This window comes from Oncorhynchus clarkii, chromosome 26, assembly GCF_045791955.1.
Source record: "Oncorhynchus clarkii lewisi isolate Uvic-CL-2024 chromosome 26, UVic_Ocla_1.0, whole genome shotgun sequence".
In the NCBI taxonomy this organism is placed as follows: Eukaryota; Metazoa; Chordata; class Actinopteri; order Salmoniformes; family Salmonidae; genus Oncorhynchus; species Oncorhynchus clarkii.
The window spans coordinates 31,668,987-31,693,209 of NC_092172.1; the positions used below are offsets into that span (position 1 = coordinate 31,668,987).

At 43.0% G+C, this 24,223-nt stretch overlaps 1 protein-coding gene across 1 annotated transcript; it reads right to left on the reverse strand.

The window, feature by feature from the left end:
• Nucleotides 1-622: 622 nt before the first annotated feature.
• LOC139384331 (monoacylglycerol lipase ABHD2) lies at nt 623-23,933 on the reverse strand. The gene is made up of 11 exons (XM_071129028.1): nt 23,737-23,933; nt 21,902-21,991; nt 21,104-21,328; nt 16,400-16,575; nt 15,136-15,303; nt 14,693-14,876; nt 12,202-12,294; nt 11,615-11,713; nt 9,464-9,533; nt 9,236-9,320; nt 623-5,924 (listed from the first exon to the last, which is right to left on the reverse strand). The coding sequence occupies exons 3-11, from the start codon at nt 21,319-21,321 to the stop codon at nt 5,713-5,715; spliced, it is 1,305 nt and encodes a 434-aa protein (XP_070985129.1). The 5' UTR covers nt 21,322-21,328; nt 21,902-21,991; nt 23,737-23,933; the 3' UTR covers nt 623-5,712.
• Nucleotides 23,934-24,223: the final 290 nt, after the last annotated feature.

Below are 24,223 nucleotides of genomic sequence, written 5' to 3' on the forward strand. Positions count from 1 at the left end.
AGACCATGAGAAACAAGATTCTCTGGTCTGACGGAACCAAGATTTATTTAGTCTGAATGCCACGTCTGGAGGAAACCTGGCACCATCCCTACGGTGAAGCATGGTGGTGCCAGCATCATGCTGCGGGGATGTTTTTCTCTGCTCCTGCATTCATCCCAGTCATCAGCAACAGAGCATTGGGGTCGGTGCATGTCTGACATCAATGTGTGCATAATTACAATAATTTAATATGGTACATTTCAGAAAATGTTATATAACAAACATACTGTTGACAAGTAGGCTGTGATGTAATGGAATGTTTTGCCTTGTGTGGTAGGTTTTGTAGGTTTTGACACTCTTATGTGGGTGTCAAAACCAGCCATAACATAACACAATATATGTCATGACAGTTCTGAACATTTTATGACATGATGCTGGTTGTCAATTGTTACCAAGTTGAATACTTATCTAATGAAGATGTTAGTATTTTGTTTAGATCATTGACACAAAACAAATACAATTAAATCCATTTTAATTCCACTTTGTAACAACAAAATATGTCAAAAGTTAAGGGGTGTGAATACTTTCTGAAGGCACTGAACATGAGATCACCAGTTGCTCATGAAGACAATAACAAGAAAAAAACTTTTTACAAGAAAATAATTTATTTTTGGAACACAACCATATTTGTTTTATTAGTACATCACACACACACCATTGGTTTTCTTTACAAAAACACACCAGTGATCTGAATTCATAATGTCATACTGTATGATTATATCAGTGCACCAAAATTACATTTCCACATCCACCACCCTTCCAAAACAGCTAACATCTTCGTACAATGAAACGGATTGTAAACAAGAATAAAGCTCTAGAATGTTAAAGTGAACATTTGATGATGTCATGGATCACTGTGTTCTTATTGGTGGAAAGGGCTCCATTCCCCATATCTAGGTGTGTTCACCAGCGCGGCATGGTCAGAACGTTTCAGATAGAAATGGATTGCATAGCATTTACAGAGCTTTCTTTCTTGTGGAATAGAGAACCATGTTGGTTCTATGCACTACTTTTCTATGAGCATCGTTCTAGACATTTCAGCCCATGGAATAAACCCCTGGGGATGTAGGAGTGCTGATCTAGGTCCCGAATGTCCATATAGCCAATTATGTATTTTGATCTAAAAGCCAAAACTGTTCCTAGATCAGCACTCCTACTCTGAGACATTAATTACATTTGGCCTCTGATCTCAGTCTGGTGACCTCATCCAGTCTCAAAGGGTTGTTTCTCAAAAGCAGGACCTGCAAGATCAGTCAGTCACACTTACACAATTAGGGTCAACAAGCAGAAGATGAATACATTGTTTCATATCAATACTAAAATAAACAACTCAGAACATCGGACATGGATTGGAGCACATTCTCTGTCCAAACAAAACTGCATAAATAAGATTGTTCTCCCACTTTCATTTTGTACTCATCTTTCCCTCACGTTTGCATTTACACCTTGAGAGAAACAAATCCCTATTGATTATTGCCTTAATCTTTTATAAATGGCCCCTGGTCCCCGTCATACAGTAACATATAACTGGGTCGTTTCACCAAATGACTGCCTTTTGCATCCCTTTGATATTTGAAGTAGAAATTGTGTAACAATATTGCATTTTAAAAGCCTGTTACATTCATTGAAGTGCCCTTTAATATAGATCACATGGAGAATTCAATAAATCCATTTTTTTATATGAAGACTTCCTGAAGTGCACACACACAAAAAAAAAAAAGAAATCAGCATTGACATGTCCCTCCATGAACATGAAGATTTTAACCCACTTAAGTTCAACATTTCTCCATTGTAAAGCCCTAGTTATTTAGTAGCTTTGGCAGTCATTTCTGAAGATTAATTCATTTCAAGGGAAAGTCCCTTCATTTTAAGGTTAACTCTGTTACTTATGTAAACTGAACTCGTTTTAAAATGGTGAAACTATAATAATAACCAAAAGAAACTAATATCTAATAGTCAAATCACAGTGTAAAAGCAGGTGAGCTGGTTCTGGTGTTTTGTGGTGGGAAACGGAGTGGGTCGAGCAGAACACGACAACCCTGTTACTCCATATAAAGACAGGCTACAAATGTTTACACTTTCATTTTTTAAAAGCTTGCATTCAATTGCCCCTCCCGGTTGTACACAACAGGCTCCCATTCCCTCCATCACAATGGGATTTATGATCACCAACCCTATTACTTTACTTCACACTTAATATAGTCGCTTTTTTATTTAACCTCTTGAGATGGGAAGTGTTTTTAATTAAGTTGAACATGTGCACTTTGAGAGAATGTTACCAGCTGAATTCTAAAAAGGCACTGAATTGGTGGAACGACCGAACTATGTATACATTTAATTGATTTGTATCTTTAAAAAGTGAAGACATGTTGTGGCTTTCCAAACCAGAGATGGTGTTAGGACTCCTCATACACACCTACATTCATTCATATACACTCACTCTGATCTGCACATGCAAGAAAATAATAAGTCACCGTAACAATACAAAATACAAAACACATTTCAAAAAGACATCTGAAAAACAAACTAACTGTTCAATTCTGGAAGTAGTTTGAAGAGATACAATCCAAACCTGCATTTCTGTGCAAAGTTAGGTGATAAGTGGATTTCTAGACATAGCAAAGACAGCTTGTTATGCTGGTGTATCGAGACTCAGATCTTACTCGCTGGGATATCTCACAACCACATGACTATCGGTTAGACTGGACGAGTCACCGACTAATTGATTTTCTATGAACTTTTAACTAAAACTGTGAAGTGTCCTTAAAAATTGGTAACAAACATTGGTAATAAACATCAGTTCAACAGCTGTATTAAAATCTGGTCTCACTGAGTTAACATCAATAATGTCTAAAGGACTACAGTACAGTAACCTACTGGCTGGATTTAAGACAGAAGTTGTAGTTTGCTCTCCAAGCCTGCAGATGGCACCCTTGTGTTTGGATGCCAGTTGACTGAGGTGAAGTTCGAGAAGGGAGTGACGGTTTACAAGGCTGAAAGAACTCAGCCAGCCAAATGACTGGCATGAGGTGATGTTGAAAGAGCTCATTATGCTACACAGAAGGTATGGGTTGGGTGAGACTGATACGCCTGGATAGCATCCCAAATGGCACCCTAATCCTTATTTAGTGCACTACTTTTGACCAGAGTCCATAGGGCTCAGGGTAAAAGTAGTGCACTATATAGGGAATATGGTGCCATTTGGGACAAACCACTAATGTACAGTGAATCACCAGCTTTACCTCCCTACAGTTCACTTGGCTGGACCTCTGGACTGGACGTGTCATGACAACACACCACCAGAATGGCTGCCTCTGCAGGCTTTGAAGGGAAATGCATGGCCATTATATATAAGAAGAAGAGGAAACACGGAAAGCTATGACGTCTCAGCCATAACATCTAAACTTGATCTTCTGCGCCACTCCCCCTTGAGTTCGGGGTTGAGTCTTTGCAAACCTCATCAGATTCTCACCTACACATCATTCTCATACACCTCAGCATCTTTCAGCATTAACATTCCAGCATTCCTTCAAACACAAACGTGTGTGCTAAGATCTTCTGTCCTGACAAAACTAAATGGAAAGTAGTTCTCTCCCCCTTTGAAAGATAATGTTCCCTAGCAACAAAGTTGGGCCATTCCCATGTATAATAAACTTCCTCTGGTAGACCTCAACACTGCCACCAATATTCTATCAGTATTCTACCACTGCTCAACTAAAAAAAAAAAAACTTTTCTGTGATGACTTTTGGTTCAACAAAATGGAGTCTGTTGGAAGTCATTAACACAATGATTATGGCCATCCTACTCAGCACACCTCACAGCTCAGGTCCCATGAACACATGGTCTGTAATAGCAGTCATCTATCTACATGATTGTATGTTCATGTCTGTACAGTGCCCTCGCCAATGAAAGGTTCAACATCAGATGTGATAAACCAGTAATCACAGCAAGTTATCTACGTTGTGACTGGTTGAAAATGTATTTTAGTGATATTGAGTCTGAGCTGCTAGGTCCATTTCCATACGAGTGTCTGACACTGGAGTGTCTGTGTATTGGCAGTGGGCTACTCTGTGTAAGGGAATGATTCTATAGTCAGTCATGCTTTAGAAGACCTGGAGCTGATCAAGGGTATAGGACTGAGTAGGTTAGGGTTAGTAGTAAGGCTGAGTAGGTTGACTGCACAGGACAGACAGCCAAGGAAGACTCACCCTGAGGGCTAATCTCAAATGACACTATTCCCTACATAGTGTACTAACATGTAGAGCACTATTTTGGAAAAAGGGTCTTATTTTTAAGTACAAAAATCCTCTACTGGGAGGGTGGACTGTAGGGTTTAGTGAACGTGGGGATCATTTGGGCCGTCTAACTTGAAGAGTTATCAACCTCTCTCCCTCCCGTTCGTTAGTGTCACTGAACTAAACGTTACGCAAAACAAAACAGTTTCTAAACCTTTGTCTTCCGCTAGTCCCATAAAAGAAAGAATAACAAAACGGTTGAATAAAGAAATGTGACATACAACGTATAAAGTGCATTGAATAAAAGTGATAGAACAACGAGACAGTAGGAATGTGCATGGATCTCATTGAGATTGACCACAGGTCAGGTCCGCTAGGTAAAAACCTACCTCCACTGCTTAATATCACTGAGGGGCGAGTGAGATCTTGGATGCATCCCAAAAGGCACCCTATTCCATTTGTAGTGCTCTACTTTTGACCAGGTCCACTATATTTCACCATAGGAACTAGGGTGCATTGTGAGACATACCCCTTGATTCTACATGGAATCAAGTGCGAAATAGATACTCATTTTATGGGGGACTCGTGATCTGAAAATAATTGTATAATAATAATAATAATAATAATAAACTATTCCATATTTGTATACCTTCCAAAAAGGGCTGCTATTCACCAAGAAAACATGTTTAGGACTAAAACAGACAGAACAGAGAATCAGATCAACCTCATAGAAAAGGTCACATACTAACAGAGCTATCCCGCAGCTCTCCTTCTCAGCACACACGGCCTGCTAAACTAAACTGGCTTTTTATACATTATTTGCGAGTAACATACATTGTATAAAGAGGCTGTGTTGGTTTAAGATGGCAAACTAGGCTAAAGCCTTGGCAGTCGTCAGCAGTGAGCGCACTGTAGCGTACAGTCACTGCAGCTTCATTAGTCCTCAGAGATAGTACTAGGAGGTTTCTTCTGTGCTCGTTTTCTCTACGACTACACATCTACCATGTCACTCTCTCTCCCTCTCTTTTTCTCTACTTGTCGGATGCCAGTTTGTTTTATCCCTTTTTAAAGTGAATATTTGGTCAGTCTCCATGGTTGGATCTCAGGGATCTCTCTTGGTAATGTAAATGTAAGGACAGAAGTAGTTGTTCCTCTCCACTCCACTAGTTCCCCTCAGAGACAAAGCACAAAGGCATTTAGTCGTTTTAGTTCCTTCACGTGTAAGGTGGTTTTGGTTAGAGGGGGGCAGCAGGAGGAGTAGAGGCTGAGGGAATAGGGGTACCCGGGAGGAGGAGGAGAGGGTTGAGACAGTAGCCCGAGAAGAGGCGTGAGAGGAGAGAGAGAGAGTAGTAGTTCAAGTTTGGTTAAAGTTTCTCCTCAGTGAGTGGGGAGGGGAGGGTCAGAGGTGAGCGAGAGAGGAGTTCAGGAAGTTAAAGTTTACGCTGCCTTCTCTTCAGGACAGGATGTACTCAGGTTCCCGCTTTTTTGGCATGGCGGTTTCTGTTTTTCCCATTGGCACATGGCGTTGGCGTAACCCACGATCACCTTATCCATCCAGGTGAGGGGCTGGGGGACGAGCACGGCCCCCTCAAAGAAGCCCAGGTGCCCCCCGTGCAGTGTCAGGGCAAAGATGACATTCTGCTTCTTCTCTGGAGGGGGATAGGGAACAGAAAGGGAGGGGGTAGAATTAGAAGATAGTAGCATCTTTTAAAACATATTTTTTTAGTTGATAGACAAATGGATAGAAATGTATGAGAGGAATGAGATGAGGGCTACAGTACAGAAAGCAAGTGGAGGAACGGGTGATGGAACCACTGCCTCCAGGGGCATGTGATCCGGGTCGGCAGCACAACCACCGGACCAGCCCCCAGAACCACATGGGAGTCATTTTTTAGTGACAGTTATGTATGGCATCATTCCTGACATTCGGTAAAATATTGAACAGCACACAATGTTACACCAAGGTCGTAAAATGGCGTCATCCGTGTAAAGGGGCAGAGATCTTGAGTCAGGCGTCTAGGAGGACAGGGAGAGGAAGGAGAGCAGGGTCCAGTGCATTAACATCGATCACTATCACCAGGTAGCTCAATAACCCTGATGAAAGATAAATAGAGCCTTGATAAAGGCAATAAACATGTAATATCTATCAGGATTGACCAACTAGAACAATTAACTCATGACTCTGTAGCTGAGCTACTTCATACCGTTCCGTTTTGGTTTTTGTTGAAACACCAATTGTTCAACCCAATCCACTGGGAGGTGCACGTCAAGCAAAATGGGACAAGTCACTGATTATAGGCTGTACAGTACAGCCTATTTATAACCTATTTAGTGAAGTTAGTGTTAGTTAGTGTTAGTGAAATGACTGAGCATGTAGCGGGTAACAACAGTATTACAGGTATTCCCCAACTGGTAGAACAGAATCAGGGTTGGGGCTGATTAACAGAATCAGGGTTGGGGCTGATTAACAGAATCAGGGTTGGGCTGATTAAGGAAGTAAATTGATATTCCAATTCAATAATATAAATGGACCCCTATTTTCCATTACTTGTAAATTAAACAGAAAAGTAGTTAGTGGGGGAAACTGCAGTCTCCGCCTGGTGAGTGTGACCCCACAGGGCTTGTACCAACCATACACTATCTGCTAACATCTACCAGAGGTTATAATAGCCTAGGTGATTCTAGGAAATTACTCATATTTATAAACAATTCAAAAAGGCCAGGCCACCCCAGCTTTCCATTAGGCTGAACCCTGAAGAGGGTTTGATGTAGGAACACATTCATAATATACCATTCAGTTTGGCTGGCTGCATCTTTTGGGAAGCCATCCTATCAATTGTTTAATAGCGTTTTAAAAAGGACCATGAACTAGACGCAGGGAAAAGTTGAAGCTTGCTTTAAAACAGAAATGATGTCTAATATGCAGCTTCCATTTTGTGACACGGAAGATAAGTATGAGCAAAGCAGAAGCCTAATTCATCTAAACACTTAAGTAATAATAATACTGTCATATTCTGCATTTGAATAACATTCCATTTAAATCCTAAAATGAAATGGACTTTAACTCTGGGTTAAGCACTACGCACAAGACTCCTGACTGAGGATCCAACTAAAAGATTGTTGGCCGGATTTGTCCGCCAGACAGCCCTAATGACATGTGCCAACTACCATGCAGCTTAAAGTTTGATTCCAGGTGAGGTGACCGCATTAGTTATACAACAGCTTTCACATGTTTCCAGGCTTCCTGTGGCCAGTGTGAGTCAGCCTGACTCTTCATGGGCAAAGGGGACCGAACCACCAGCTGATTTCCCCTATCAGAGAGTTAGGCAGGGCACCAGCTGATTTCCCCTATCAGAGAGTTAGGCAGGGCACCAGCTGATTTCCCCTATCAGAGAGTTAGGCAGGGCACCAGCTGAGAATCTCCTATCTCCACCCTGCATCCCTGTGTAGTGCAGGACACAACAAGCCAGTGAGCTAGTGTTACCCTCCATCCCAGCTCTGGGACTCTATAAATAACAGGTCACATTCAGCACCACTTTGAGGAAACGTGATCATTTCAGTAGGGAACTTCTCTTTAGACCCCCTTCAATGTTTGCAGATCTGTAAGGTGGGAAGCAATATTGTGGAAGCTCTACCACTACACAGTTTATACCCAACCAGAACCTTCAGACATGCTTACATTAAAGGGTAAGGGCCAAGGGAGAGGGATAGAGAGCAATGGGCTGTTCCAGAAATCCCGTGAGAGATGAGAACTGGCTAGAGTACTGTCCAGTCCATGGATCTAATATAATCCAACAAATGGTGACTAGTTGGTAGTGCTGAGGTGGTTGTTTCCATAAATAGCATGCTTTCCTTTACTGCTCCATTTGATCAACCCAGTAAACCCTTGAGGATTGAGCTGATTGGCCGCTATTCTCAGTGTTCTATTTTAAAATGATAGAACACCCATCATGTTAACCTATCAGTCATTAGAATCAGTTAGTGTTGAAAAAAATGACAGACTTTAGTTTGCATGTCTAAAAAGGTAAGGCCTAGCGATGTCTAGAGTCTAAGTCACGAGCACACGAGGAGACAGAGGCTCTCATCTGTGTGATACACTACCGTGTGTGTGTGTGTGTGTGTGTGTGTGTGTGTGTGTGAGTGAGAGAGTTAGAGCCAGTGTTAATCAGGCAGACATTCCCAACACACCTAGTTCTACATACCGCCCCCTCCCTGGCCTGGGTGTGGGACTTAAAGGATTCATCTGTCTATTCCAGCTCTGCTGTTTCAGAGACAAAGTAAGGGAGAACTTTGTACCAGGTGTTGAACTGGTGAAAACACAATAGACTTCTAATGATTTCCCTTGTGTTAGTACACAAAAAACATGTGCACATACTGTTCTGGACATTAAAAAGTGACTTTTCAAAGTGGCTTGCTGACACCAAACACCAAGTTCAATTTAGCAATGCGTTTTTCTCACTGTTACAGTACTGACTAACTTCTTATGGAGTGGCTGCATGATCGGATTCTCTGGATGCCTCTTCTCAATAGCTAAAAAAACAACTTCGGCGCACAATTATTTTAATGTAGCTCCGCTGCTCTGCATAAAGGCCTGTTGGACAAACATCTGTTGTAACTAGAAATGCCACGATCGACATGTTGTACAAACATCTGTTGTAACCATTAGTTGGAACTATAAACAACATGATCAACATGTTGTACAAACGTCTTTGTCTGTGTTAACTATAATGACATTGCATTATAACAGAAGCAGGACACAGACAGTCCAAGTATAGATTACATTTTTTCAAGTGGGGAATTACACATGCACATGTTTATCTCTGGGGAAAAGGTGTCCTGGGGGACCGGATAGGGCGGTTCGAGCCGAATGGCCCTGTGTCTCTGTAGGGACGAGCTCGGAGTAGAGAAACTCTCTGTGTGTGTGTGTGTGTGTGTGTACACTAATGCAGGGGTGTATTACCTGCCAGTGTGCGAGGGATGGTGAGCAGAGACCCGTGCACCAGAGGATCGTCTGCAGAGTTGACCAGCAGAAGTGGCACGTCAACCTAAAAAATACAACCATAATTAGATATACTGTATGCAATACACAGGCCCAATAAGAGTCCAATCAGACACACAGACATGTTTACAAAAGTATTCTTAATTCACACAGGAGGGAGAGAAGTAGGGATAAAGAGTATCAACCTACATTGTGAATATAATGCACACAGCTCTCCTTCTCGTAGTATTCTTTGAGGGAGTTGTGCCCGTGGAACTTCCTGCAGAGACAGGAGGGGTGACAGGTCACAAAACAAAGCAGCATGCTGTGGAAACTGGAGAGGGATTATTAAGTGACATACTATGTGGGTGAGCACATCCCTATGAACCATGCACATCCCTATGAACCATGCACATCCCTATGAACCATGCACATCCCTATGAACCATGCACATCCCTATGAACCATGCACATCCCTATGAACCATGCACAGCAAGATACTCAGAGGCCTTTCTCAGGGCTGGGCGATAAAGCAAATTCATGTTTTAGAACAATGTTCAAAATACCTGTATCGCAAGAATCAAGGTAAATATATATATATATTTTTAAACTGTCTTTTTTCTCATCTCCTTTGCTCCTTCTGTGCTGTGTTCACTGTGCACCTTCCCACTGGCACAGACACCAAGCCCCTCCCCCTGACACTCACCACAACAAAGACTAAAGAGCACTTCTTCCTCTCTGACAACAAGCAGTTTAAAATCTCTATCTGCATTTAAACTAAACCATTCTAATGATAACCTTTTCATGTCTCAACTCCCAACATGTAGAATAGAGCAGATCTTACTAAGACGGGAGTATCAACGACTTGGGCAAATGTCTGCTCAGTTCCTGTCGTGCGCAGCATTGCGGTAACACCAACGCTAGCAGCATTTTAGCCACATACTGTTATGTGCCAACTGTCCAGTAGGCGTTTTATAAATGTGCAATGATCATAAAAATACGCATTAATATCCAGAATTGGCAACTCGTTCTCACTTGATTTCAATATCTAAACAAAGTGAACAGTTTGTTCAAACAGGTGGAGATGGACAGGAGGGTGTATTCAGAACAGTTCAACTGTTATACCATGTTAGCAAGCAAATACACCCAAGTTGGCTAGACTTGAAATATAAAGATTAGCTGGCTACTCATTAGAAGGTGGGCTTGAGAGGTTGACCTGTGTTCATTATCTATGCCTGCTACCTTAAGTTAGTCATTATTAGTGAATGTACATTGTGCCTGGTTCTGGTTAAGCTTGTTTAAAAAAAAGGCAATTTTCATAGACAGATTTGAAAGCCAAATCAGTGATTATTGCAAAAAAGCAGGTTAAACTATTTTGATAAAATGATTTAATTATTAATGGGTCTTATGGTTGAAGGCTTTGGTATAATTTTACAAGCCCTGAATTCCTTATGAAATGCAGTGTTTTGACCTTAAATTGTGCAACAAAGCTTATTTCAAGATTTAAAATCGAGAAACTCCCATACGCGATAATCGCCCAGCCCTGCTCAATGGCTCCTAGCATATTGTTCCTATGTATTGACAAAACTCAAAACGTTTGGCTTGAACTTCAGCAGGTGCTGTTGAGTGTTAACCGTCTATTTTAAACATACAGCCATAAATCTCACATTGACCCCCTGTGAAATCAGTTCTAAATATTGTAGTGTTGAGGACTCAACACTGATTTCACAGGGGGTCAATGTGAGACCGGTTGCTCACAGGAATAATTGCATTGTGTCATTTTAGCATGTGTTCCTTATTAGATTCTATTTAGTGTCTTTTACTCAAATGTATTGGGGGGGGAGCAGTGGTTAAGGGCGCTGTACTGCAGCGCCAGCTGTGCCATCAGTCCCTGGGTTCGCGCCCAGGCTCTGTCGTAACCGGCCGCGACCGGGAGGTCCGTGGGGCGACGCACAATTGGCCTAGCGTCGTCCGGGTTAGGGAGGGATTGGTCGGTAGGGATCTCCTTGTCTCATCGCGCACCAGCGACTCCTGTGGCGGGCCGGGCGCAGTGCGCGCCAGCCAAGGTTGCCAGGTGCACGGTGTAGCCTCCGACACATTGGTGCGGCTGGCTTCCGGGTTGGATACGCGCTGTGTTAAGAAGCAGTACGGCTGGTTGGGTTGTGTATCGGAGGACGCATGACATTCAGCCTTCGTCTCTCCCGAGCCCATACGGGAGTTGTAGCAATGAGACAAGATAGTAGCTACTACAACAATTGGATACCACGGAATTGGGGAGAAAAAGGGGTAAAATTCACACACAAAAAAAAATAAAAAATAAATAAATAAAAAAATGTATTGGGGGGGAAAGCGTGTCCTATACCTCATGATGGTTTCATCGATCTGCATGAGGGAGGTGGCCGTGTAGAGCCGGCTCAGGTCTGCATCCTCCATCTTCGTTGCACTTCCAAACAGACTGCCCCTGTAAACACACACACAAAATGTTGAGACATGGCGTTGAAACACGTGACAACACTAGTTATTCTCAGTAAAATCTATACCTTTACCAGGAATTTCCGTGCGTAATTGCCTCCATTTCATTAGTTAAATAGTTTGCCTCAGGGAGCTGCTCTGTACGGGTTTGGTGTTTCTCCTCCATGGGGAATTTTACTGATCTGCTGGGTTGTGACTGAGTTAAGTCCAAGCCATTTGTCATAGATCTTAAATAATATAAGCCATTTAGCAGAGAGTTTGATTTCCTATGGGTGGCCCCAGCAGGGCTTGAATGGGTGTTATCATGTGATGAAAGCTCCCAATCACCACATGGAGTTTCCACCATATGGCTTTTACAGTAATTTGGCAATTTCAGATGTATGAGAAGTGTCATGGCCCTAGGGTAGGGGCTAGGGGTTTCTTTGGGACTGGGCCTACCAGTGTGATTGTGCTAAGTATTGGAACAGGGCTGAGTACCTGTGTGAAAGGATGATCTTCTTCATGTTGTCGGCCATGAGGAAGTTGTAGAAGCGTCTGCACTGGTCCCACTGTAGGAACGTCTCCTGGGCCCTGTATATATACACACACACACACGGAAGTCAGTTGTGTGTAGAGAGAGAACTAATTATATTGTTGTCATGTTTATATCAGTTTGGCCTGACAACCAACATACTCAAAAGTTGGCTAAAGCATGAAACACAGGTTTCATCACTGTAGGCCAATGCAGGACAACAAAAAACCTGCTGCCAACAACACTTTGTACTCTTGAAGCTGACATGCTAACCATCACCCCACACGTTAAATCCGCAGAACGATCTCTTACTGCACTATGAACTCACCAACACTACCTAGCTAGCAACTAGCTATCAACAAGCTAGCAGTACTAGCAACAAGCTAATAACTAGCTAGCAACAAGCAAAGAACTAGCTAGCAACAAGCTAGCAGTACCTATCTAGGAATTAGCTAGTCCAACTTCATATCTGCTAGTGCACATGTGAAACAAGGTTGAGGAGTAACTGATTACATGTTATCAGTTACATGTAGGCTAAATCAGAATTTTTTGCCTGACCATAAGTTCAGAGACCTCTATGATGACACACTAAATGTGTTTGATGGATCCTTTTTGTCTTCTTCTAATGCCTCTTAAGGGGGAAGTAATCGAAAAAGTAACTTAAAGTAATCAGATTACATTGCTGATTACAATTTAAACAGGTAACTAGTAACTAACAAATTACATTTAGAAAGAAACCTACCCACCCAACCCTGATGAGAAATACTACAGAGGTAGCATATATAGTGAGAACTATGCAGCAGGCATAACAATCCCATTCAACAGATGGCATGGGCAATGACAAAAGACAAGGCTTTAGCTATGACAGACAGGAATGGAAAATAAAACAGAGGTATAAAGACTACTCCCATTTCACAAAAGTCCAGTCTGCCTGGTCCTGACACACACACGAACACACTGTTTACTCTCTGGACAGAGCAGAGTGTTCCTGCCAAGAGACTTTGGCCACGTTTCAAACTCAAAAGGTGTGGTTCAGAAACACCACACGTTTCACAGAGTTCCATCTACTCCATCCCAGAGCTTGTGCAATACCACATCTAGAAACACCAGAGTTGTGTGTTTTCAGTCACTGTATCGTGATAAAAAGTTTATCCGTCACAACAAAAGCTCAAGTGTTTACAAAGTCTATGCTCATTATGATAACAGGCAGTCTGCTTTAGACCCAAGTGTAATCAAATAGATCACAGGGACTAAGACAGAAGGAAAACACTGAAACAACCTCCATGGAAGAACTGCATGGTGCATGAAAACTATCAACCCAGGCTAACGGAGCAGCCAACAGTATGAGTCTGTTTCAGTACTCAATAACACAGACCTACTGTACTGGAGCCTACATCTTTGCCTACCTCAAAATACTTGGCAAGGCAACAACCAGTTGTCTACAGCGGAGACAGACCGGCACCCAGGCAAGGATAAAAGGCAGAGCATCTGTCCTCTGTCTTTGTTGTGTTAGTCACCAGTCCACTGAGATCACAGATAAAGCCAAACTACAGGAAATGATCAATGATGCTGGAGAAAAAACAGGATCCCAGCTACTCTCAGCCTTGTTGCCATCTTGTCAGACAGAAAGCTGCTGGGCAAAATGAATTCCATCTGAGTGAACCTCCTTTTACAGAGAACCAAGGCTCAGAAGTAGGACAGACAGAGCACTTGTATTCAAAGCAATACACTTGGAAAGTAGATTACGTCACAAAGGTGCATAAAAGATGACGGACCCCCATGTAATTACCATAAAATGCCTCGCTTGCTAAGTTCGCCATATTGTACATTGCTCTCTGTTACTAATTTATTCTATTGGCATTAGCACAGTAGACATGATTCTAATTCTAGCGCCAAGACAGTGGCAATTTGAAAAAACTAAAAAGTGCCGTAGTTTACAAACTCAGTGGATAGTGCTCAAACTAAGACATATCTGAATTCCTTCATCTTTATGCGCCTTCGCCATTGGTAAAACACAACTGAACAGTGTGTCATTTTTGACAGCTAACCAACTGCACAGTAAATAGAAACACCAGCTAGCTAACTTCACTAAGTTGGGGAAAAACACTTATTTACACTAAGTTAGCTACGTTACAGCTCGTTGCTAACAAGCATAACACTGCCTCTAAAAAAGACAATGTTTCTCCACTGTTTATATTTGGATGTTTATGACACCTTCACTGACCTAGTATACAGCTGTTTGTAAAAAGGGCATATAGTATGTAATGCAACAAACACCATTAGCTAGGCAAAATGTCCATTCTGCGTCCTTACGTAGCAATTATAATACACAAACGTGTGGAGCACTGCAATTTGTAACTCCACGGCTGAACACTGGATAGCCATTTTGAGCAGCTCTTACATGTTGCTTTTGCGTACTTGCACAGGGTTTAAATAAGTCTTAAGACCGTAGCCCACCTGAGTGCACTGTATCCCTGGCAGACGCTGACGCAGCACAGCACTCTCTCCTGATTGGTCCGGTTCTCTCCCAGGAACTTGCACACGATGTTGCCTCCCAGGCTGAAGCCCACCACTATGAGGTGGGTGTGAGGGAACATCTTCTTGATGTAACCCACCATGGACGCAAACTCCCACGTGCAACCTACCAGAACAAGCACACGGACCAGAGAAAATACATTACATACTGGGGCTTTGAGTTGGTTCATTTCCTTGGTAGCATAATTCATGGCCACTGATCTGAAATCAGGGTGGTGTGGTAAAAACCTGTCTTTCACCTATACCTTCTTGTTGTTGCTTTGTGTGTGTGTGCGCATGTGTGTGTTTTATTAGGAGTATGTGTGTGCGCATGTGTGTTTTATTAGGAGTATGTGCGTGTTTGTACACGCCTGTGTAGTCCTCACCGTAGGTGAACATGCGAGGTGAGGTGAGCTCGATGTTGGGCAGAGCACCCAGGTGATTGAGCACAGCACACCTGTAACCCTCCTTCTGAGAGTGACCCACAAAGGTGCGGATGTAGTGCTTCTCGCTATGGTTACCGATCCCCGGGCATATCACCATGGTGACGTCATCTGTTGGAATAGCAAACATACGGACAGATGGATCAGTGAGCCGTTTGCAAATGAAAATATGTAAAGGCAAGATTACACGTCCTCATGGGCCGATCATTGCACGGTGTGGTACGTAAATATGACAGGCAGCAAACAGAGACAGTATGGTGCCTCAATAAAACGTCTATAGGATGAGATGTCCCAGTCACTCAAATAATAAAACAACAAAAGTAGCCTAGTTACCAGAGGCTCTTTATTACCTTTATTTAACAGGCTAGTCAATTAAGAACAAATTGTTATTTACAATGACGGCCTGACAAGAGGCAAAAGGGATATAAATCTATATGTTTTAATAACTATAAGATAAAACGGACAACAGACAGAAGCCACTGGCAACATCACAACTAGAACAGGAAACAAAGTGGCTGTGTGAAGTAAAGCAACATGCTTCCTTCCATATGGCAACGCAAACTAGTGACCATTAGAAACTACTACATCTCAACTCGGAGGCCAAACAAATTATCTACGTCGCAAATGGCACCCTATTCAGTACACTACTTTTGACTATGGCCAATAGTCTGGTCAAAAGTAGTGCACTAAATAGGGAATAGGGTACCATTTGGGTCGCAGCCCCTGATCTCATCACCTTAGCCGAAAGTAGAGGTAGTAGAGTTTACCAAGAGTCACGGTCTGTAAATCTGTGTCCTCAACAACACGGACATAATAATCACCTACAGAACGGGAAATGGAACCATAGGGTAAACAAGTCAATGGACCAAAGGCGCCAAAACCGCCCTGACAAACTGAGCCCAGACAGGACCGATACCGTACATAGGACAGGTCCATAGCACAACATTGGGCTGATGAATTTGCTCTCATGCTTCCAATGAGCTCATTCAACAGCTTTCCTTCCCATTGCACTTCTCTCCTTGGTCATTGCTGTAAATGACAATGTTTCTCAACCAGTTAACCTAGGCATAGAAAAGGTAAGGCAAGCACATCTCAATTGAGGGGGATGTTTTTGTTTTTGAATGTTTATATTGAAAAAGAGAGTCCTGTGCCAATAGAGATTCTCCATTCTTGATAAATGATCCATGAATGATTGAAAATAGCCCACCTCCTGTCCGGTGGTCCCCCATGGGCTCGAAGAGGTCAAAGGTGGCAGTGGCCCCATCCTGCATGGGTAAGTACTTCCTGAGGCCTATGGGGTGAGGGCAGCTCACACGCCCCATCTTGCCATACAGTGCTGTCTGTAGGTGGCCACTTTTACCCCACAGCAGGGGCGGAATGTACCTGCAAAACACACAGATTCACTATGGGATGTTCTGGCTCAGACAAGGCTTACTTTGTCCAAGGCTTACTTAGTTAATTTACTCAAGAGATGAAAGGTTTATTTGCAGGTAATAAAATACATTGTAATTCTTGGTATAGGTCCTAGGAGCTCTAACACATAGGCTAGTAGCCTAAATCGCACACATACAGTACACTCTACAATGCCATGCTAACTTGAGATCTGTGCACAGAAACATGTGTGGAATGTGCAACAGTGTCCATAAGAGGTTTCTGTAAGAAACAAGCACACAACAGCATTAGGATGTCCCTTGAAGTAATAGAATAGCTTTACTTGATGACTTGTTCTTGCTTACAGTTTTGTCTTATTTCAGTCGGTCAGCTAATGTAGTATACAATTTTACTTGTATTAAACCTTTAACTAGGCAAGTTAATTAAGAACTCATTGTTATTTACCATGAAGATCTACTAAGTGGCAAAAAGGCCTCGGAACGGGGCTGGGATAAAACCATTTTTAAAAAGGTAGGACAAAACAGACTTCATGACAAAAGAGACACCAATACTACATAAAAAAAGAGAGACCTAAGACAACAACACAACATGAAAACAAAGCAGCAGCTCAACACAGTAGCAACATGACATGGCAGCAGCTCAACACAGTAGCAACATGACATGGCAGCAGCACAACACGACAACAACACAGTAGCAACACAACACTGCAGCAGCACAACGTAACACAGTAGCAACACAACACAGCAGCAGCACAACGTAACACAGTAGCAACACAACACAGCAGCAGCACAACGTAACACAGTAGCAACACAACACAGCAGCAGCACAACGTAACACAGTAGCAACACAACACGGCAGCAGTACAACATGACAACACAGTAGCAACACAACATGGCAGCAGCACAATATGAAAACACAGTAGCAACACGACAACAACAAAGTGGCAACAGCACAGCATGACAACAGCCCAAACGTGGTTAAGCACAGACAACAAGGGCAAAAAGGTGGGTGGTTTATTTGCTGTGTTGACTTTCAGTCACAGTGCATTGGAACAACATTTACACACAGCGGGGGACAGGGAAGAGATTGACATTCCTAAATAGAACACACACGAAGCTGACCATCCTTGATAATGCATCTGCCCTGGTACTGTATCTGTATGGGAGTAGACGTAGGTAAGGGTCCAACCCTGCAGGAGATCAAAGTGGATCTATCTGCTGCTAGCACTGCAGTGAGACATGAGCTGGGCTAGTCATATCACAGCCATACAATCTACCATCTCACATCCGCACACTGAGTTTAGCACAGAAGTACACCGAACATTTAGCAGGAAACCCTTGGCAAATGGCCAAAAACAAGTAGTGGTTTCCATTTTAGGTCTGTTTATAGATTAGCAGCCACGATAACAAAAGGAGATCGATGTTGACAATTGCAATGTCCTCAAATGTAGCTTTGGCCTACTCACTCTGGCCTTAAGATTTAATGTCCCTGTGATGAAATTGAGATAAATAGAACTAGGTCATAACAATATTTAGTGATTTATGCAAAACACTGACACCTTATGCTATCCCATAGTTTAAGGTACAGCTGGAGCGAATAGCTAGGCCGCTCCCTGACTGGAGCGAATAGCTAGGCAGCTCCCTGACTGGAGCGAATAGCTAGGCAGCTCCCTGACTGGAGCGATTAGCTAGGCAGCTCCCTGACTGGAGCGATTAGCTAGGCAGCTCCCTGACTGGAGCGAATAGCTAGGCAGCTCCCTGACTGGAGCGAATAGCTAGGCAGCTGTGAGGCTGTTTGCAGCGATAACCAAGGTTGGAGATAACCAAGGTCAGGGTGAACCATGGTCAGGGTGATCCTCTCCCAGTCAAAGGATGCACTGACGGTCCACACACATGGGTGGGGAGTGTACACACTGGTACAGTAAATATCGTCAGCGAGCAAAGTCTGTTGCTAAATCAACAGTTACACAACCCCCTCAATCTCATCTTCCTTCACTGTCATTAGAGCAGTCTGAGCACCTGGACATTACTTCCCTTACATAACGCTCATCTCAAAACACACAATGACCGCTGATGCTTCCCCACACCATTACTAATATTACAGATAAGACCTCCAACCCCTGAGTAAACATCATTATCAACTCTGACGTAGGTAGAGTTAGGGAGGTAGCATGAAGTAGAACAGGAAGCAGGAGTACTCCGGACCTCCAGGCTGATTTAAATATCCCCGATATAGACTAATACACTAAAGTCTTGGTCAGGTTTGATTCCCCAGAACATTCTCGCTCTGCGAATTATCCTCGACTGGCAGGGATGACGTAATGTTGTCACAGGAGGACTAAGAGGACAAGGGGAGGAGTCCAGGCAGGCAGGCGAGGGGGGGCAACAGACCAGCTAAGACCACAAGCAAAGGCTATGGCCCAAAACTGTTCAAATGACTCATCTGACATGACTGATGAAAGCTACACTTATCTACTGTGTGAATGAAATCAGTCTGTCATATTGCCTACACTTTAGAGTGGTGTAGGTCTGGGTGCTCCAGTCAAGACATTCCAGCAAACCTGTGTCCACACGCATGTAGCTACATGTCTGTGCGCAAGTTTGTGTCCTCATGCATGTCTATGTGCACGAGTGTGTGCACTGTAACCTGCTGTCGCCCTTGACAGTCAGCAGCAGACCAAAGCAAAGGAAACAGAAGCCAGCGTGGGCTGATAGATAGACAACTAAGGGTGTTGTCTGAGGTACAGATCAAAGTCACAGGTCTGTTCTATAGGAGGTCTGATTTAATAACTAGCCTTTTGATATGATGCAATACACATCCCTCTGATCTACTGTCTGAAGGGGTAACCACAACACTTTTTGGGGGTAAAATCATGGGGTAAGAGTTGGAGCTAAACAAAACCTAAGCTCAACGAGGCATTCATAAATGATATTCTTAAAAAAAAACAATAGCTACATATCATTAATCTAAACATTCAAAAACGGATGTACCAATCCCACATTGCCCCTTTACAGGGCTGGTTTCCTGAACACAAAGCCATCCGAGACAGATTGAGATAAAAGGCCAAGTAGACCTCTGATCATGGAAACCTGGCTTCACTCAGCATCAGAGAAGAATGGCTCTGCTGCACATCACTCCAGTGCAGGACCTGCCCTTTCAGAGGCGAACTCCCAAACTACTTAGGCTATTCCCAAACTCTCCGTAGGCTAAATTGAATAAAATATTTCAGCTGCGCCCTTATTTTCTAGAATACAATGACAGATGGAATGCATGGACTGCTTTGAACACAGAGTCGTTGCCCCCCTGTCTCATATTTCCTCCACTGTGTACCTCTCTCCTTCTCCATGATTGATCTGTCCGTGGTCACCGTGTTGGAAACAGTGTTATGCAACTCGACTGGGTGTCACTAGGAGTTACACAAACCGTCTTGGATCATTAGTCAGCATAAACAGAGCCAAGGAGCAATTGATGAATGAAAGACAGCCCTACTAGCCCAATATCCTTTTACACACGTTCTGTCTTGGCTAGCTTTTGACTGAGTACAGCCCAGTGGAAGGATATAGTGCAAAATTAAGATTAAAATGTATTTAATTAAGAAGCAATTCACCTACTGATTAGTATAATGAACCTTTAAATTATAAAATCTGCAAGAGTTGGAGCTAAACAAATTGTCTTATCACATACTTATTAAGCCTATGACTAGATAAAATTAACTGAAGGCAAATGTTTAACTGGGCATCCCTCCCTGAGGAAGTCTGGAACATTCCAGGTCTGTTAGTCACGGCTAAAAACACACAGACAGACTGTCAAACAAAAGCAAACAGCGCACATGAACACACACAAACCTCAAACTACATCTACAGTCTGTTTGGATAAAAAGTATCTGCATCCCAATTCCCTACGTGCACTAGTCTTGACCAGAGCCGTAAGGGAAGCACTTGTGGCCAGAGATTTGAGATGAAGTAACAGAGGCTTACATAATGAGACAGCAGCTGAGGGAAGCCTCCAGAGTCTCCCACTGGGCTTCAGACTCCCTTAAGACAGGACTATTAGGCCAGTAGAGTAGAGTACTGGCTCTGAACCATGCCACACATTCAGAGAAACCTCTAGTCATACAGGAGTATTGTTTTTTTCCACAACACACAGGAGTTCTTTGGAATGTGGGACTAGATGTAGGCTATAGTGTAGAGTGACAACAGAAGTGTTGGTGCGATCTTGGCAAGGCGATCATGGGTGCAGTGGTCCAATTACAGGCTACTGAAAACCCCCTGAACAAATCATAGGACCCCAATAAGCTATAAAATACTTGTGACCTTGGGTTAGAGTGTCCGCCCTGAGACTGGAAGGATGGGTTCCCCCGGTCGAGTCATACCAAAGACTGGAAAAATTAGACCTGATGGGTCTCTGCTTGGCACTCAGCATTAAGTTATATTGGGGGTAAAGACCTGCACTAGACTAGTGTCCTGTACGGTCGCAGAACACGGCCAAAGACTGAACCACGGGCAGAAAGGTCACTCACTCTTTGGTCAGGATGGGGCAGGACTTGAGCAGGAAGCGGTTCAGGGGCGTGTCCTGGTAGGTGATGTCAGGAGCGGCGGTGGGACTCTTGAGGTTCAGGCAGCGGACGATGACATACAGCACCGTGGCGACCGCTGCCAGCTTCATGCCGTCGAACATGGCCGGCATCTCCGGGGCGACGATGGTGTAGTCATAGTAGCCCGAGTCTTGGGTGGCCATGGTGCCTCTGAGACAAACACAGAGAAGTAAACAAAGCGTTAGACTGTAAATACTCCACTTAGAACAAATACAGCTAGTACGGATGATCCTGCTACACAGAACACATTAAATCAACTAGCCTACATCAGCCATGCTCACTAGTACACTGATTAACTGTACCCTGGACAACAAAACTACATTAATGTAACTTTAAAACTTACATCTTGTTCACCAAACTTAATCAGTGGCCGTAAACAGTGTGGACCATGAAACAAACAGAGGGCACAAAGTGGTCTAGCTATTTCTCTGTCAAAAAGAGGAATTCAAGGCATGTAGCCTAGCAACAGCTAAATATGTTTCAGCTGCCTGCTAGGAGCAATGACAGAAGCAGAAAATTAACAAAGCCAATGATGGTAAACAGACTGGCCAAAACAAAAAGAGATGGTGGAGAAAGAGGTAGGCTGGTTTACAGTCCAAAAAGAGGAACTTGTGGTATGTAAATATGAGAGTCAGATGATGAGGTAGTTTAGATAAAACAAACAAACTTCCGAACATGGATAGGAAAGAGTTGAGCAATTCTATCAAACAATTATTTACTTACAATTTAGGTTTAAATTCAATAAAAAGATGATCCACTCTGTCCAACAGCCTTTATTTGTGCAGTGACAGAGTCACAGTGACGTGGTCAAATCTGGAAGAAAAACAAACACTTTTATTTCATGTTTTAAAACAGGTGTTACGAATTTGCACGATCTGCCAAGACAACCCAACAGAACATCAGAGAAATTGTGCCTCTTCATATCTCCATACTAGACTTCTTTCCTTTAACATGGTTCTACAATCCCTGTAGTTCCTCTTCAATATTAAGAACTGACCTCAAACCAGTCATTTGTGACGGATGTGATAAAGTTCATTTGTCTCCTTGGTTAACAAGAGAATGTGCAGTGATCCATCCTAACAGCCCCATTACTAACAGTGATCCCCACTGTCCTCCACTGCTCCAAATGGAATTCCCTGTAGAGCATGGAATTACTGCGCTCTCCAATCAGAAAGAACACTATCTGATAAGAATCAATTACATTAGCCATGGCCACTAAGGTCAGCAGGCCGAGCACTTCTATGAATCCTTTCTAAGGCTGTGTGCACTAGGCCTATATAGGGAATAGGGTGCCATTTGGGATGTAAACTAGGCTCTGTGTGTTCACCTCCATACCATCTAGAATGCATTAGTTATGTCCTAATAACAACTGCAGTAACTACAAGCCACTTTTTTTTTGGGGGGGGGGGGGGGTTGACTCCATACTTTGATTTCATGGATGCTCAGAGCTTGCATCCATAGCTCTGTCTATGAATTTGAGTGTTATTACATTTCTCAAACCCCATCCCTCCGCATTTTATTAAAACAAGTGATGGGTGGCCGCTTTGTTGTTGTTTCATGTAAACTGCAGATTGCCTCTGATGTGGGAAGGCCAGTCAGTCATCCAGCATGATCACTGATGTAGCCTTAAATCATTTAGGGGGGCACGTGCCTCAATAGGCCACGGATAGCCTGTGCTAAGAATCACCGCCTGCCCTGCCATCATGAGATACAATAACATTCCAGAGCTGCGTAGTTGAGAGATTAGGGAAACCACCACGGGCTCAGCCCCATATCACCCTACTCTTTAATCTGTCTGTCACAGTAGCTAACACTTGCAGCTGGGCATGAGTGAGAATGCAGAGCGATGGTTTACCCCAAATTTAACTCTCCTGTTTTAGTTAGCACATGGACCACTTTTTTTCCACATGTGTATTGGTAGGCAGGTGTAGGAATAATTTGCCTAAGTGTGTGATGATGATGATGACAATAGGAATAGGAACACACTGCATGAGAAGACAATTACCTAGCAAGCTAATTTAGTTAGCCATTTCAGTAAATGCAGATTATCATGGTGCGCAGCAAGTCAAATTCAAGGGAAACCCACCACCAGCTACATACAGTACGCACCATGCAGTCCCCGCTGCTTTTTCTATCAATGGCTTTGCCACCGACCGGTAATGCTGGACACAGCAATATTTTAGATGGCTTTCGTAAAATAAAAATGTTTTTGTCGACATAGGTAATAATATAGTAAACAAGTAAGAGAGGACTAGTACTGTAACGTTAGCTCGATGCTATTTGGCAAAGGGCCCCAACTCACCATCCCTGCTTTTCGCGCATCCACGAGCTAGTGGTGGAATGATTGTTGACAACCTCTCTCGCAGTATGTCAAACCAACATACAGCTAGCGAACTAAGCAAGGTATGTGTTCAAATGGAAAATTACATTTGTTAGGTAGTTAGCATACCTTGCTTAGTTCGATAGTGGTGTGTTCAGCTAGCTAAACCGACGAAAACAACACAGCTCCCTGCGCCCCGTCCCTAATCGTAACAGACAGAAATAGCTGGCAAACTAACCTCGTTACCGTCCTCTCCTACACCGTGTCCAGTCTTTTCCTTTTCTCCTTTGTGTCTGTATCCGTGTCTTTCCATAGGGATGTTTCTATATTTATCTCGAAATAATTTACGGTCCGTCTTTTCTATTATTTCCCTCCCTGTCGATGGACATGCATTAACATGTAGCTACCGCTAGACTGACATCTCGGAATTCACTTCATATTCCTATCTCATTTGCATATGATTCCCCTTATTCTATTGGGTTACAAACGCAGATACGTAATTTCTCTGACGTATTTTCCCCATCTCTTACACAGCGCGGCTCCAGTTTCTTTACAGCAATTGGCTAAAGAAAATGAATATAATTGTATCCCCCAAAATATATTCAGGAAAATAACACGCTTTACATATTCATCCGTAATTTAATATATAGCTAGCTCAATGATCACAACCTATTGCTGAAACGTGTGGAGCGTCGTGCGTCAATGTATAAACCAATATAATTGGG

Excerpts from the sequence above, each read along its gene's own strand:
- LOC139384331 (XM_071129028.1), bottom strand. The coding sequence starts at position 21,321 with ATGGCCACCCAAGACTCGGGCTACTATGACTACACCATCGTCGCCCCG. Across the intron at positions 16,576-21,103 it reads TGCCCCATCCTGACCAAAGA|GTACATTCCGCCCCTGCTGT; the intron begins GTGAGTGACCTT and ends TGTGTTTTGCAG. Across the intron at positions 9,534-11,614 it reads ATCGATGAAACCATCATGAG|GAAGTTCCACGGGCACAACT; the intron begins GTATAGGACACG and ends CTGTCTCTGCAG.